The sequence below is a fragment of the Juglans microcarpa x Juglans regia genome, chromosome 3S, assembly GCF_004785595.1.
Source record: "Juglans microcarpa x Juglans regia isolate MS1-56 chromosome 3S, Jm3101_v1.0, whole genome shotgun sequence".
NCBI classification, from domain to species: domain Eukaryota; kingdom Viridiplantae; phylum Streptophyta; class Magnoliopsida; order Fagales; family Juglandaceae; genus Juglans; species Juglans microcarpa x Juglans regia.
Window position 1 is genome coordinate 4,047,036 of NC_054599.1, and position 14,224 is coordinate 4,061,259.

At 33.0% G+C, this 14,224-nt stretch overlaps 2 protein-coding genes across 3 annotated transcripts; both read left to right on the forward strand.

Annotated features, from left to right (window-relative positions):
• Positions 1-3,151: 3,151 nt before the first annotated feature.
• On the forward strand, positions 3,152-9,531 carry LOC121258267 (vacuolar protein sorting-associated protein 9A-like). Of its 2 annotated transcripts, none has more exons than XM_041159728.1 (5): positions 3,152-3,407; positions 4,763-4,910; positions 5,716-5,886; positions 7,545-7,724; positions 8,474-9,531. In XM_041159728.1, the coding sequence occupies exons 1-5, from the start codon at positions 3,316-3,318 to the stop codon at positions 9,263-9,265; spliced, it is 1,383 nt and encodes a 460-aa protein (XP_041015662.1). In that variant the 5' UTR covers positions 3,152-3,315; the 3' UTR covers positions 9,266-9,531. The 2 variants fall into 2 exon arrangements, with proteins under 2 accessions (XP_041015662.1, XP_041015663.1); XM_041159729.1 differs by having other exon boundaries at positions 4,801-4,910.
• A 3,325-nt stretch (positions 9,532-12,856) lies between these two features.
• LOC121257119 lies at positions 12,857-13,798 on the forward strand. Its single transcript, XM_041158014.1, has one exon. The coding sequence runs from the start codon at positions 13,036-13,038 to the stop codon at positions 13,684-13,686; it is 651 nt and encodes a 216-aa protein (XP_041013948.1). The 5' UTR covers positions 12,857-13,035; the 3' UTR covers positions 13,687-13,798.
• Positions 13,799-14,224: the final 426 nt, after the last annotated feature.

A 14,224-nucleotide genomic window follows, 5' to 3' on the forward strand; every position in this document is an offset into this window, starting at 1 on the left:
TCTTCTAGGGGTAAATCATTTTCCGTTTTAATTATTTGCATATTTTCATCATATTTATAGGCTGTTAATATACGTGACCTTTCATCATATGAAAGATAATGATCCCACCAACCCTTTAGTTGGCCAGTAAATCCTGTAACAATAATGTGTGCTACCTGATGATCAGTTTTTCTGTTACTTTTATAGACGTTGGCTACCATAATCATTTCTTGAAAATGATTTAGTATTTCGTATTCAGATAATCCGTCTATATTCCATTCGTATAATACATCCGGTGCGAAGGCTGATCTTACTATATGTTCTCTTTCCTCGAATTGCATATCCGGTGGAGTAGGTCTGGGATACCAATTACGAGTAATAGAGACATGATGTTTTGAATCTCTAGCCGAAAAGTTATTAACATGATCTCCTCTAATCTTGTTTATCTGTAAATCTAGATTTTTAAATTGGTTTTCAATATTACTAATTTCAGAGTCAGATATTACGGGTGAGTCTATTTTGCTTAATACATTAATATGTGGTTGTTTTGAGGTTGTGGCAGTGTTGCTAATCGTTAATTTTTCTAATTTACTAGATATCTGTTCCAATAAATCATTTTTGTTTTTGGAAAATATTGATTTTAAATGGGATGGAATTTCGTGGGAAACAAATAAGGGAGTTTCTTCTATTTCTTTAATAGTGGGTTTTATAGGAGATATTTGGTTTTCAATCCTTTCTAATTGCTTACCCATGATTTTTAAATATAAATTAGTATAATTGTTTTGTTGTATTATATTATCAAGATTTTTTTCAGTATTTGCAATATTATATTTTTTTATTGGTGTAGCCAGAATTTGAGTATTCCTTTGATTGTACTTGATGGCTTCAAAAGGGGGATATTCTTCATAAATAATTTGGTTATTTTCTCCTTTAATCCATTGATTAGTAGTCTTGTTTATGGTAGATAATTGGTTTGATTTATATATCTTAAACCATGTAAAGAAAGGAATATTGATCTGTATTTTCTCTAAATCTTCGTAATATCTTTCTTGAATATAATCTCTTTCTATTTTTGTAAAGGTTGAGAAAAATGTTATTCTTTTGTGACTATTTTATTTTTTCATATAATCTTGTTTGAGATATTCTTTGTTAATTTTAAATTCTTCTTTATTCAGGGTATATATTTGGGCATCATCTCCAACTACTTGAGAATACGTTGGAGAAGAGGGTTCTTTTTCAGGATTTTGGGAGGTAGATGCTCTATCAGGATTCCTAATAGCATATACTGGTGTATCAATAATGTTTCCAGGAATGATCCCTCGAATCTGGGTGTCAAGATTTTGGGATCTAGTATCAAAAGATCTGGTGTCAAAATTTTGAGATTTATTTCTAGGAATTGATGTAAGAATAGATCTGGGTGTATGATAACTGGAAGGTGCTGGAGAGGAATAATGTGAAAAAGATCTTCTGAAAGGCTGAAAAGCTATTTGAACCGTCCCATCCGTTTTTTGATCTATATATTCGAGATTATCTTTAGAATTATTTTCTATTTTGGGTGTTGGAGTGATATTTTCTAATTGCCATTCATTAGGAAGTGTGACTTGATTCCAATTGATTTGTTTAGGAATTTGTATACTAGAATTTTGTGTGCTAGATTGTAATAATAATGTATATCCTTTAGGGCTAGTAATTAAAGCTTGTGGTTCTAATGTTGTTTTCATTAATTTATAATGAATCCTGTAAACTACTGTTAAAGCATGTGACCCTTTCATCATTTGATAGCCATTTGTTTTAATATTTAGTATTAAGGCGTGTAAAATGTTACCATGAAATAATGATAAAGAATAATTGGGATAACAGTTAAAATAGACCGGTCCTTGGAACAAGTTGGATTCTACCATTCCAAGTAATGAATCATGAAAGTTATAATGTCTTCCGTCTCTTAAACAAAGCAATACTGAGGTATTTAAGCCGTTTCGAGTGAGTGGCTTTATAGCTACTTGTACTAATCCAATATGGATGAAAGAATAATTCTTTTTGTGTTGATCAATAGCCTTTTTTGTTAAGAGATGTAATGATTCATAGTCATTATTTAAACTAATAGTTTTCTCTACTGTTTTAATTGTGTAATTTGTAAGGAATGAAAATTTAGAAGAAAAAGTTGAGATTTTATATATTTGATTGTTTGGAACATCGGGAATTGTCCAATCTTGTAGATTTCTTTCTATATCTAATATACTATAGTCTTCTTGATTAATATTATCAGATTCTATAGGGATGCTAGTGGTAGATTCATTAGGTTTGAAAAAAGAATTCATTGATTCAGATTTTCAACAAAAATTTCCTATTTCCAAAGAGAAATAAGTAGATTAAGAACTTGAGGGAACACCACCGGGACTACCCTGAGAGCCCTCTGGCTTAAATGGGCTGACCATCGGTTTTTCTTGGCTTACCAACACAAGCTTCCCAATATACATTTTTCTCTCTAGTTATGGGTTATCTTTGTAAAATTTGTATCAATGATTCCTTTACTCTTTTTTTTTTTTTTTTTTTTTTTTTTATAAAGCAAGTATTTTTAGATGGTTTCTTATGACATTAATTTCTTTTCTAAGGAAAGTGAAGTCAGCTTCATAGTATTCTATTGCAGACTGCCTACTTTGATATACATGGTATTTAGTCATCATTAATGTATAATTTTGCCTCATTAATTGTTGTTGTCTTTTAAGATCTTTTATATTATCCATCAAGATTTGTAGATCCATTCTTAAATTATATTCTGTACATTTTAATTCATACAAATTGCGAAATCCAGTACTATGAGCATAATAAAAATCCATCGTAAATATCAGGAAAATAAGATAGAAATATCAATAGCAATAAAATAAGCAATAAAATAGTAATAATAATACTATCACCAATGGCTCTGATACCAAAGGCGTGTCCCAGGTATAAGATAATAAGGTATTAGTAGAATATAATGTATTATTAAGAATTAAAGACGGTAAGAATATTAATGAAATTGTCCGTTTCATCTAATGTTGAACATTCTTCCTGTTCAATATTATATTTTTTTTCATGGAAATTTTTCTCATTTTTTTCTATTTTTAATAATATAATTTCTTGTAATAATTGTTCGTTTGAAACTTCTAATTTAAGATTGGATGCTCTGTTAAATTATCCAAGCACCAAGCTACTCACTCCATTTTTACGAACTCTCTTTCCTTGGAACCATTTTTTTTTAATCAGTAACTCTGCTTCCATAAACTGGCCTAGTAATCTGTAATCACTCCTTGAAAGCTCAGGTTTTGACACAATCGAACGGGGGTGCGTGGGTGGATGGAGAACGCCGACGTTTTCCTGGGTCTCCACGACTTTCTGGAGCGCATGCGACAACCTTCCGCAGCAGATTTCGTCAAATCTATCAAAAGGTACTGCATTTATGATCCAAATTAATTCCAAATTTAAACCCTCTAATTTTTCCTGAATCTGTGGTGTATTTATCACCAAGTTCTTCTTGCAATTATGATGGGTTTGTTTAGCCAATAATTTTAGCGAGTTTTTGGGGAATAGTTTCTTCTATCTAAATTTGAGGGCGTTTAAATAGATGGGTAAAGTCCCATCTGGATTTTTCCGGCATTATTAAATACTCCCACTACTTCATATGTCTCTCTCCTAGCAGAAGCCTTCAAATTTTGGATTGGACTCTGAGAGTATCTTGTTCCGATTATAGAGTAGTTACGATGATTCTGTTCCTTGCATGAAAGACCTGGGACTTGGTCTTTAACCACAGGTTCAAAGTAAAAAAAGAAAGAAAGGAAGATCCACTGAATTCAAAGTCAATTACTTGATGTTTATGATTCTCTCCGACTCCGACTACGTTATGGTTGATTGCCTATAGTTTTAACTAAATGCTCGAATTTATTTTTCACTAGAATCGAAGCCGAAGTTAATCGTGTGCGGGTGGGTGTGTGTGTGGGGAAACTGCGTCATGTTTTGGCTGATATAGGATGTATCACAACCCGTTTAGGAATGGTATGTCGAATTACATTTCAAACCTGAAACACGAGATGATTAAAATAGACAAGTGAAGCTGTTGTGAGAGAGTGGTAAAGAAACCTTGCCACGAGCTTTCCCTTCAATTATAGATTTTCGGGTTTGTGGAATGAAACTCACACTCCCTTTCTTTCATGGAAAACACTACTCTTACCGAGGATGGCCACCATCATTTTCTACCCATTTTTTTTTGTTTTTATTTTTTTACTTAATGGTTAAGGAATTGTTTTTTTAATGAATTTGTGATTTTTTTCTTTTTTTGAAAAATGTTCAAGGGATTTAAAAAAAAAAAAAAAATACTTAAAAAAAAAAACACAAAATAGAAGGTAGATTTTTCACTTGTCAGTAGAATTTGTCGGGACCGGCCTCGGTGGCCCTAGCAGTGCTCTTCTTGCATGGAGCATGCGAGTTGGGGCACATGCTTCAGTAAAAGTTTATAGTCGAAGGATAATTAATTCAACTCTGGAGCTTCGTAGAATTCCCCATCCAGTGATTAGGGGGGCAGCCAATTATACGTGAGAGATACTTGGAATGGGAGAGACTGCATTGTACCTCATGATTACTCAAAACTAATGATAGCCTTTCCATAGAAGATTTACCATGCTTTGTTTATTTATTTCTTCACCTAAGCAAAAGGTTCTTTCCTTCTGCATATTTATTGCATATGATAATAACATTTTAACAAGCAATCATGTGCAAGGTCTTGAATGTGATGTCTTCCATATGGCAGTTTTATCGTCTCATTTTCAAACAATGCTCCTGATCCAGAGAAGGACGGTGCTGCAGTACAGGAGTTCCTTGTCAATATGGAAGCAGCTTTCAGGGTTCATCCACTTTGGTCTGGTTGCTCAGAGGAGGAGCTGGAGAGTTCTGGGGAAGTGAGTTACTGGACATTTACACTGTATTTGCATTTCTTTGTTGGATGGTTGTTATTATGAAGTTCTTGATGGTTGCTCATTCCGTTTCGTTCTAAATTCCAGCTCATTCCAGTCAATTCACTCCATTCCGGACCGTTTTAATGGCGAATTTGTAATTTTATTGAGTTTGGATGACATTTTTGTAAATTTCAAATCTAGATGGCATTCATGGAATTTTAAAATCTAAAGTCAATTATATAATTTTAAGTTTTTTGTAACATTATATATGTTCCTCCTCTCTCTCTCTCTCTCTCTCTCTCTCTCTCTCTCTCTCTAAATCTCATTATTTTTAGTAATTACTTGGTTCTTTTATTTTTTGTGTCTCAACTTAAGTTTGTGATTTTTTTAATATTATCTTTTAACACCATTTTTTTATGTTTTCAACGTATATTCATTTTATAAATCTCAAATTCTTCCATATATATATATTGATATATACACACACACGCACAAATACATACATGATACACACTTACACTTACATATACATGTATTTATTTTATTAAATATCAGTTATATGTTTAAATATATATATATATATATATATATATAACTAATCCTGAAACGGTACACTGGAGTGCACCAGTACCAAAATATTATGTTCCAGTGCTTCAACCGGAATGGTCACCGGAATGGAATTTAAAACATGGGTTGTTTTCATTTCAATTTCCATTTTAGTTGTTTTTTCCTCGTAATGTGTGCTGTGAACATACTTCGATCTATAGTGAATCAGTGATTTCCTTACCACTGCACCTTTCAAATACAGGGACTAGAGAAGTATGTCATGACAAAGTTATTTCCTCGTGTATTTGCTTCACATCCAAGTGATGTAAAACTTGATGACCAACTTTTTGAGAAGACCGCTTTGATTCAACAATTCATTCGACCAGAAAATTTGGATATTAAACCAACCTTTCAAAACGAAACATCATGGCTAGTAAGTGGGACTCTCTCTCTCTCTCTCTCTCTCCATATATACATATATATATCTGATTAAACCTATTGGCATTAATTAGCATGTTTACATTTTAAGAAGGGCAATGGATATTTTGGATGGTCATAAAGAATTTTTTAGTTTTTTTTTTTTATAATTTAAAATGTCTTGGATGCATTTAAAGTGTGGGACCCAGCACAACACACTCAAGTTTAACTTATTTTCTGACTTTTTAACTCTCAAGCTGCCATAAGAGAACTCCCATAGTTGTTTCCTCATACAAAGTTTCACTCTAGCATGCAAAAAGAGATGGCACATATAAAAAGCTTATATATGTTTCTCCTGCACATGCACAAAAATAGCATATAGAGATCTCTCATTTATAAAGTTTCATGAGTTTATTCTTTTTTTTTTTATTATTAAGTTCATGTCTAGCAGTGTTTTTACAAGATGGCATGCCCAAGATCCCCCCTCCCCTACTGGAGGTGGTCATTTTCTTTTTTTCTTTTAAATAAAAGTCCATTTCAATCATCATTTCCTTCGGGTGTTTGCTGCCTATAATTTTCATACTTCATCTCCCATAATCCTTAGCTTGTTTGACCTAAACTAGATTTTTGTTTTTTTAATGATTATGTTTCTTCTTGATTTTTTTGTTTGGGAGGAAGAGAGGTGTTATCATGATTGAATGGAGGCTTCGAGTAGGAGATTCCAGAGTACATAAAAAGATCCTACTTTTAGTACTGCCCTTCCTTTGGCTGGCTCTGCCCAAATATAATTATCTCTCTTTTTAAATGGATATTCAGCCAAAGTTCTCATGAAGGGAATTCCAGATCTTGTGTTCTGTTACCATTGCCTCTTATGGATATTATATAAATTACTAAAATGGGATTCAAAATTTTAAGTTCAAAACTTTATTTGGGGCTTTCAATTTCCAGTCATTAGAAGCCCAAGGTTTTTAACTTTGTAGAGCTTGCTTAGCAAAAGAAGGTTTTCTTTAGCAAGAAACAATCTAAAAAAGCGACTGGAAGAGTTTGGAATTTCCTCCCATGATAAATTAATACCTGTGAAGCGTGACTCATTTGATATTATCTAAATTTTTCTGTATATGTTGCACTAAACATCTCTAGGTATGTGGATTTCACTATATTTTCCAGTACTGAAGAAGGGTAATGATTCCATCAGAAGTTTTCCATCATTACTTATCTATCTTGACTCCACAGTTGGCATACCATGTGTCACTTAGTGCCAATTAAATAAAATCACTAGCTTTATATTGATCCTGTCATTTTCAGGCTGTTTGGTGAATGCTAGGTCCCAATATATGTCTTGAGTCCCACATCAGCTGAATTTTATCAACAAGGAATGTTGATCAGGTCATGAATAGGAATATGTTGAATCCATTAACACCGACAGATACCACCTTGTATGTTTCTTGGATAAGTAACAACCATAAATGGCATTGGGAGATGGTTTAAGCAAAAGTGCATGTAGAACATCCTCTGAAATGTGGGACATGCAACAATCTCAAAAGGCTAACAAGATTTTTCTACTCCTGTTAACCTCCATGCTCAATTAGAAGTATGCTAAACTGGGTTTTTTTTGGGGGGGCTTAATATTTTACATATAGAGTCTTAACTGCATCTCTATTTCGGTGTTGGCAGCTTGCACAGAAAGAACTGCAGAAGATCAATATGTACAAGGCTCCTAGAGACAAGCTTGTTTGTATCCTTAATTGTTGCAAGGTTATCGGTAACTTACTGCTTAATGCTTCTATTGCTTCAAATGAGAACCCCCCTGGAGCTGATGAATTTCTTCCTGTCCTGATTTACGTTACTATAAAGGTGAGTTTAGATATACTATATGATTACATAATTTAATTGCTGATATCTTACTGTTATTGAAAACAAAAATCTGATGGTTCCATATAGTTATTGTGTTCATGATGAAATTAGTATGTTTGTTTTGGATCCCTTATCTCTGTTATTGCTTACCCATTAATCATTGATAATGGAGCATCGCATGAAAAAGTAAAGGGTAAGTTTTAGAAGTAGGACTTGACATGGGGATTAGAAGTCAAACAACGGTATATATCCATGTACATGCTATATGTTTGTGTCCATCTCCTTAAAAAGCTGCTATGCTCTCTCAAATCACATTCAAAACAAAACTCTATTTCTAATATTGGTAAAATGTTAAAAGAGAAAACATTGCGATTACCGTAGAGTTTAAAAACAAATAAATCTGTGATTACTGTTCATACTGACATGGTGCACGATGCGTTATTCGAAGTGGTATTGGTTCCATTATTGTTAATTTGTGATATATTTTCGTGGATATAGTTTTTAAATGTTGTGATGTTTGCTTTCTCCTTTAAATTTACTAAGTAATCAGCAAGATCATAAATGTGTAACTTCTAAGATCTTCCTTTTGAATTTTTTGGTATAAACTATTGTGATTACACAAAGCCTGATTTAGTACCAATAATACTTTGCAAACTGATTGCTTCCATGCTTCATATCTCTCTTCAATGTCCCTTGCAATTTGACACTTATAATGTTATATTTATGGCTGCACGAATGATATCAAGCAGGCAAACCCTCCGCAACTGCACTCCAATTTGTTGTATATTCAAAGGTACAGGCAGCAATCTCGATTAGTTGCGGAATCAGCATATTTTTTTACGAACATGCTGTCTGCTGAGTCTTTCATCTCCAACATTGATGCAAAGACGCTCTCCATGGATGAAATTGAGTTTGAAAAGAACATGGAGTCTGCTCGAGCACTTCTTTCTGGACTCTCAGCTGATTGGGATGGCCAGTCTGATCAAAGTGATAGAAATGCAGCAGACGTGTCTACAGCAGAACATGTGGATCCTAAACATTCATCTTTTAATGTTTCTAATGATGGGGATTCCGCAACTCGAGATCCGTTATCAGTGACAAAAACTCCATCCCTCTCCGATTTGGAGAACAAAGGGGCAATTATGCTTTTGAAGGAGGATATGGTTAGCCAAGTCTTTCGGGATTATCCATATTTGTTTGCTCATGTTGGTGATCTAACAATCGACAATATAGAAGACCTGCTGAACAATTACAAACAACTTGTTTTCAAGTATGTTTGTCTTTCCAAAGGGATGGGTGCTACTACTCCTTCTCCTTTGCCCAGTTCTCAAACTCAGAAACTGCAGCATAGAGTTGTTACCGATAAAGAACCTGGAGATACTAGTAGTGTAGAACCAAATGATGATTCAAAAGAGCATACCAGGGAAGATGATGGTTCAAATAAAGTTCCTTTATTACAGGAGGATATTCTTGAATCCAAGTTGCCACAGGATGAAGCATTTTCAGCTCAAGGTGGGGGAAATGATGAGACTTCTCAATGATGTTTCTCTTAAAACATGTTTCTTGTAAAAGTAAGTTGAATTACAAAGGGAAAAAAAAGGCAGTCACCGAGCCATTTTCTTTCCCTTTTCATGAAGTGAATGAGAAGCTCTTTTTTAAGCTTTAACTTTCTTTGGCAATGAGTGACGGCCGTACGCAGAAAAATCCGGAATGGAAGAGGGTAGAATTTGATGGCAATGCATTACATAACATTCCATGAAGATGTAAAACATTCTTGTCAAGGAGAAATGTTTGATTTACATAGAAATTTTACTAGAGTTAATTTATAAATCGACGTGGTTTGATATGAAATATTATATATTTTACAATAAAAAGAAAATTTACAGTCAGACATCTCGTATTAAATTAGTTTGTAAGTTTATATTTTATAAAATTTGTCGTGAGAAACATTCACACAAATAGTGCATATCGAATAACATGCAGTAATTTGACATAGACTGCACGTTGAATTGAACATAGACTAGTATATATATATTTTTTAAATAGTACGGAAGTAAAAGCAACAAAATAAGAATATTGATAACATTGATTATTAAGAATGGTGTGTCCAAATTCAAATTGCTGAAAAAATCAAATATGAAGAAGAGTTTTGCTACACAATCTCCATCACACTTTATATTTTTTTAAATTTTTAAATTTTTTAATATTTTTTTAAATTTTTTTTGAGTTTATTTTTTTAAAATTATTTTCAATTTTCTATTCATTATTCATATAATAAATATTTGATAAAAGAAAAAAATAATAAAAATTAAAAAAAATATGAAGTGTGGAGTGTGAAGAGGTTATGGAGATTTACTCATTTTTACTTATCATTTCTATATCACACACCACATAATTTTTTTATTTTTTATTTTTTTCTTTACTAAATGTGGTATATTAATGATGAGTAGAAGAATTTATGTAATTTAGCAACAATAAAAAAAAATACGTGTAGTGTATACTGCAAAGATGATGAATTTTTAAAGTCAAAATAAAATGATTTTTTATGTAATCAATTTGTAAATTAGCAATTCACATATATAAATATCAAAGCATCCTATCAGGTGACACGCATGTGATCGTAGCCTAACGTGGATTTTTTTTTTTTCTTTTGACCAAATGTCAAATCAGACGCCTTGATAGTTTATTGCTGCATTAAAAAAAGTGACATTAATGGTATTAAAGTCAGGCATAGGTTGGAGGGTTTGGCTGTGGGGACTCCGTCTGAAGTTTGTAGCATGTGGCCCACGCCATGGGCATGGGTGACCGACCGTCCCTTGACGGCAAGGCGGGTGGTTGAATTTTGAAATTCGAATGATAAGGCCTTGTTTGGAGTTTGTGGGTATTTCAACTATCTTATCTCATCTCATATCATTATTAAAATTTTTTTAAATTTTTATATAAAATATAATAAACAATTCAACTTTTTTAAATCTCAATTCAACTTTTTCAAATTATAAAATAATAATAATAGTAAAAAAATAATATTATAATAATATTTTATTTAATTTTTAACTTTTATTTAAAATCATCTCATCTCATCTCTGGGTATTCAACTCTCTATTTTTTCAAGAGTTAGAATACCTAAAAGCCATGTAGACCAAACTACATTTTTCAAGAGCTATGTTATTTAAATATTTATTATTTTTTAAATAACAAAGTTAATGTTTGATAAATAATCTTACATCATTTAAGTATGATGAGAATGACAAAAGGGTGCTGATAGATGTACGTAAGACCAACCTAGAAGGCTGGTTATTTATGTATTTTTCCTCAATTCTTTTGTTCTTTTCCCTGATCAATTCCTGATAGATGTGTTTTAGCTCTAAATGATGAATTTCAACTTTGAGAAAGAATTTGGAAATTGGAAGTTCACATATGTTGGGTTGGAGTCACTTGGCTTTAAATGTAACGATCCTATTCAATTACTACTTTTCCAAGCCATTTTAGCCATTGTTAATCACGATTCATATCAACGAAGAGAACAAGTTTAGTTACTAAAGATAGACATCAGTTTATTTATTTATCATAGATTGATAATTGATCTCATATATTTTTTTACTCAACTAGCTTTGAATCTAATTTTAGGGAACTATGAAATTCTTTGAGAATGAAACTAAATAAAGAGGGACTGTGATGGGACAACTGTACTAACGAAGAGAATCTGATTTATAAGGAATCAATTAAATTATTTATTATATTTATGTGAAAATTTAAAAAAATTATAGAGATGAGATGAGATGAGATGAAACGCTTTCATTATTCAAACGGACCTAAACCAATTATAGCATAATATTTGGTCCTTAATTAATGGTTATTAAGAATGAAATGAGTACTTCACATTGAATACTTGATTTTGTAGTGCTTTATTTAATAAAAAAACAAGATACAGATATTTTAAAAATAAATGCAAGACAAATTTTGAGAAGAGAAGCCGACCGTTGAATGATGAGGTATTTCAAAATGACAAAGTTGCTGTCACTTGCCCAGTCTCCTAATTCCGATCTTTACTACGACATAAATGATTCCTATATAATAATGACTACGTGGCCGTCATGCACCTTGGCAAACGTGACTCCACCTATATTATATCTTCCTATTAATTGCTATTGTCCAATATCTCTAATTTGGACCATTTGACTGGTTTTTTTTTTTCTTTTTTATGGTCAAGGATTTCGGTTTTCTGCCATTACTACTGAAAAACAAAAGTCCAAAATAAATGTAAACTGATCCCAGTATGTTAATCAACTCAAAGAGATATATTTTAGTGATAAAAAGATTCAATAAAAATAAATCTATAAATTGACGTGGCTTAATATAATATGTTAGATTGTAAAATTACTTTTATTGTAATGTAAATTTAATATATCCTATGAAACTATATCAGTTTATAAATTTACTTTTATAAGATCTCTTTGTGACTATAGCACTTATGTTGCTAAAATACCATGTGATAATCCTATATGAAATTAAGTTCTTGTTAGATGTTTTAGTCCATATTGTTCAATGGGAATTTATGGGAATATCACATAATATATATTGAAGTATATTTTTACCATCACTTAAATTATCTGTACTCCAAATGAATATTATATATACGTACTGATTGTATTTTGTATTTGGTGTGAAAGAATACAAAATACGTTATGAAAATAATAATAATGCCTCTCTTTTGTATTTTTCACACTTCACTATCTTCTTGATTTAGGCTCCAAGGGGACAACCCGAGGGTCAGCCTATGATGATGTATAACCAAGTAGCGTGTAAAGTAGCTTGAAATTGAATCACTTGGCTAACTCCCCGGCCCTGATCAATAATCTTGACAGCCTGCTTTTCTTCCATTTTTTTTTTGTTTTCTCAGAAAACCATTTTTTACTCATTCTAAAAATCATCAAAACAAGGGTCCACTTTATATGTCTGCAACTGCAAAGTAATTAGTATTCAACATAAGTTAATGCTGTCCTGGTCTTATTCATTTGATTTTAAGTTGTATTTAAGGGAGGAAGGAGTCTCGGGAGGACTAGGTAAACAGATAGAGAAAAAGGGCATGCAACAATATAACATTGTTGCGTTCATCACACTTCACTTTGTGCAGTTTCTATCTGCATGCGCTTGGACCACCTAACCTAAACAACTTTGGACAGATTCAATGCCCTCTTCTCATTAACCAAGAAGATCACTTTTAGAAACATAAACACCCAGTCTATTTGTAGTTGTAGTTGTGTCTCTCCCAAACAGTACCAAAGAAGACAGACAAAGGGAACATCAAAACATGGGCAAAGAATACCATCGCCTCCACCACCACCACCACCAATACCAAAGCCTGCATCATCTCCATTCAAGAACTACATTCATGCCCATGTTATGTACAAGAACGACCATCAAAGATGTGGCACTTCCGAAATGGAAAGACCACTCGGTGTCTGTCTCCGACGACACTTTGTCCCCGAAAATCGGTTGCATGGGCCAGGTCAGGAGAAACAGCAGAGTGATTGGCTTCCCTACCTCTCACAAAATCACCCTCACCACCAATCACAATGCTAAAAGCAACAACAACAACGATTTATCTGTCAAGTACTCCAACCTCAAGAAACTCTTCTCTAGCAAAAACCTCGACATGATGACTGCCACCACAACTGTCACCGCCGTGGCCGCCACTACTGCTGGCTGTGGAAGAAGGAGACAAGTGACCATGAATTGTGCAAGAGGGCTCAAGACTAATCGTGGTGGAGAGAAATGTGTTCCTATCAGCATCGAAGATTTGGATCCTCCATTGCCGGTTATTAAGAAGGAGCAAAAGCCTGTAGGAGGGGAAGTGGAAAATCTTTGGAAGAGGAGATCTGGTGGGGTAGCACTGAAAACTTTACAGCTTCAAAAGATTCATCATCCTAAGCATTATCTTCAACCTACCACTGTTTGTTAAGAATACTTCAAAGGGAGATGAGAAAGATGAGGCATAAGAAAACATTCATGTAAATGTTTTTGGTTTTAATTTCCAAATCTGAATATATATTTTTTTTTATTCTTTGTTCACAGTTCGGTGCTGCTGATCATGATGTATGTTGTAATTGCTCTAACGTCGATCCAGGCTTTTGTTGACAACTTGACATGAGAAATGAGAAAATTACGGGAAAAAGAAAAAAAGAAAAAGACAATATATAATAACTGAGTAAAGAGATCACGAGATGATCATCCTGCAGGAAGTACGCTCCGAGGCTTTCCGGTCAGTCGGTTTCTTTACATGTAAAATTAGCTTTACGCAAATGAAACGGATAAGCAAGCCAAGCTACAAGTCTCAGTTCCAACATAATTAATCTAGCGGGTATAACTGGCTCTTTAGGTACTTCAATATTTCGTAATTGTTCTGAGCCTTTTACAGTTTATTGCTTCTGTGAACACGAGCTAAATAATTCCAACAAAATTCCAACAAGTTGCTTAGATGAGAAGAGATGGTTTTAAAA

Bases quoted from the DNA above. Each gene is read 5' to 3' on its own strand.
- LOC121257119 (XM_041158014.1), top strand. From the start codon at position 13,036: ATGGGCAAAGAATACCATCGCCTCCACCACCACCACCACCAATACCAA.
- LOC121258267 (XM_041159728.1), top strand. From the start codon at position 3,316: ATGGAGAACGCCGACGTTTTCCTGGGTCTCCACGACTTTCTGGAGCGC. The intron at 5,887-7,544 runs GTAAGTGGGACT...CGGTGTTGGCAG, and splicing joins AAAACGAAACATCATGGCTA to CTTGCACAGAAAGAACTGCA. The intron at 7,725-8,473 runs GTGAGTTTAGAT...GATATCAAGCAG, and splicing joins TGATTTACGTTACTATAAAG to GCAAACCCTCCGCAACTGCA.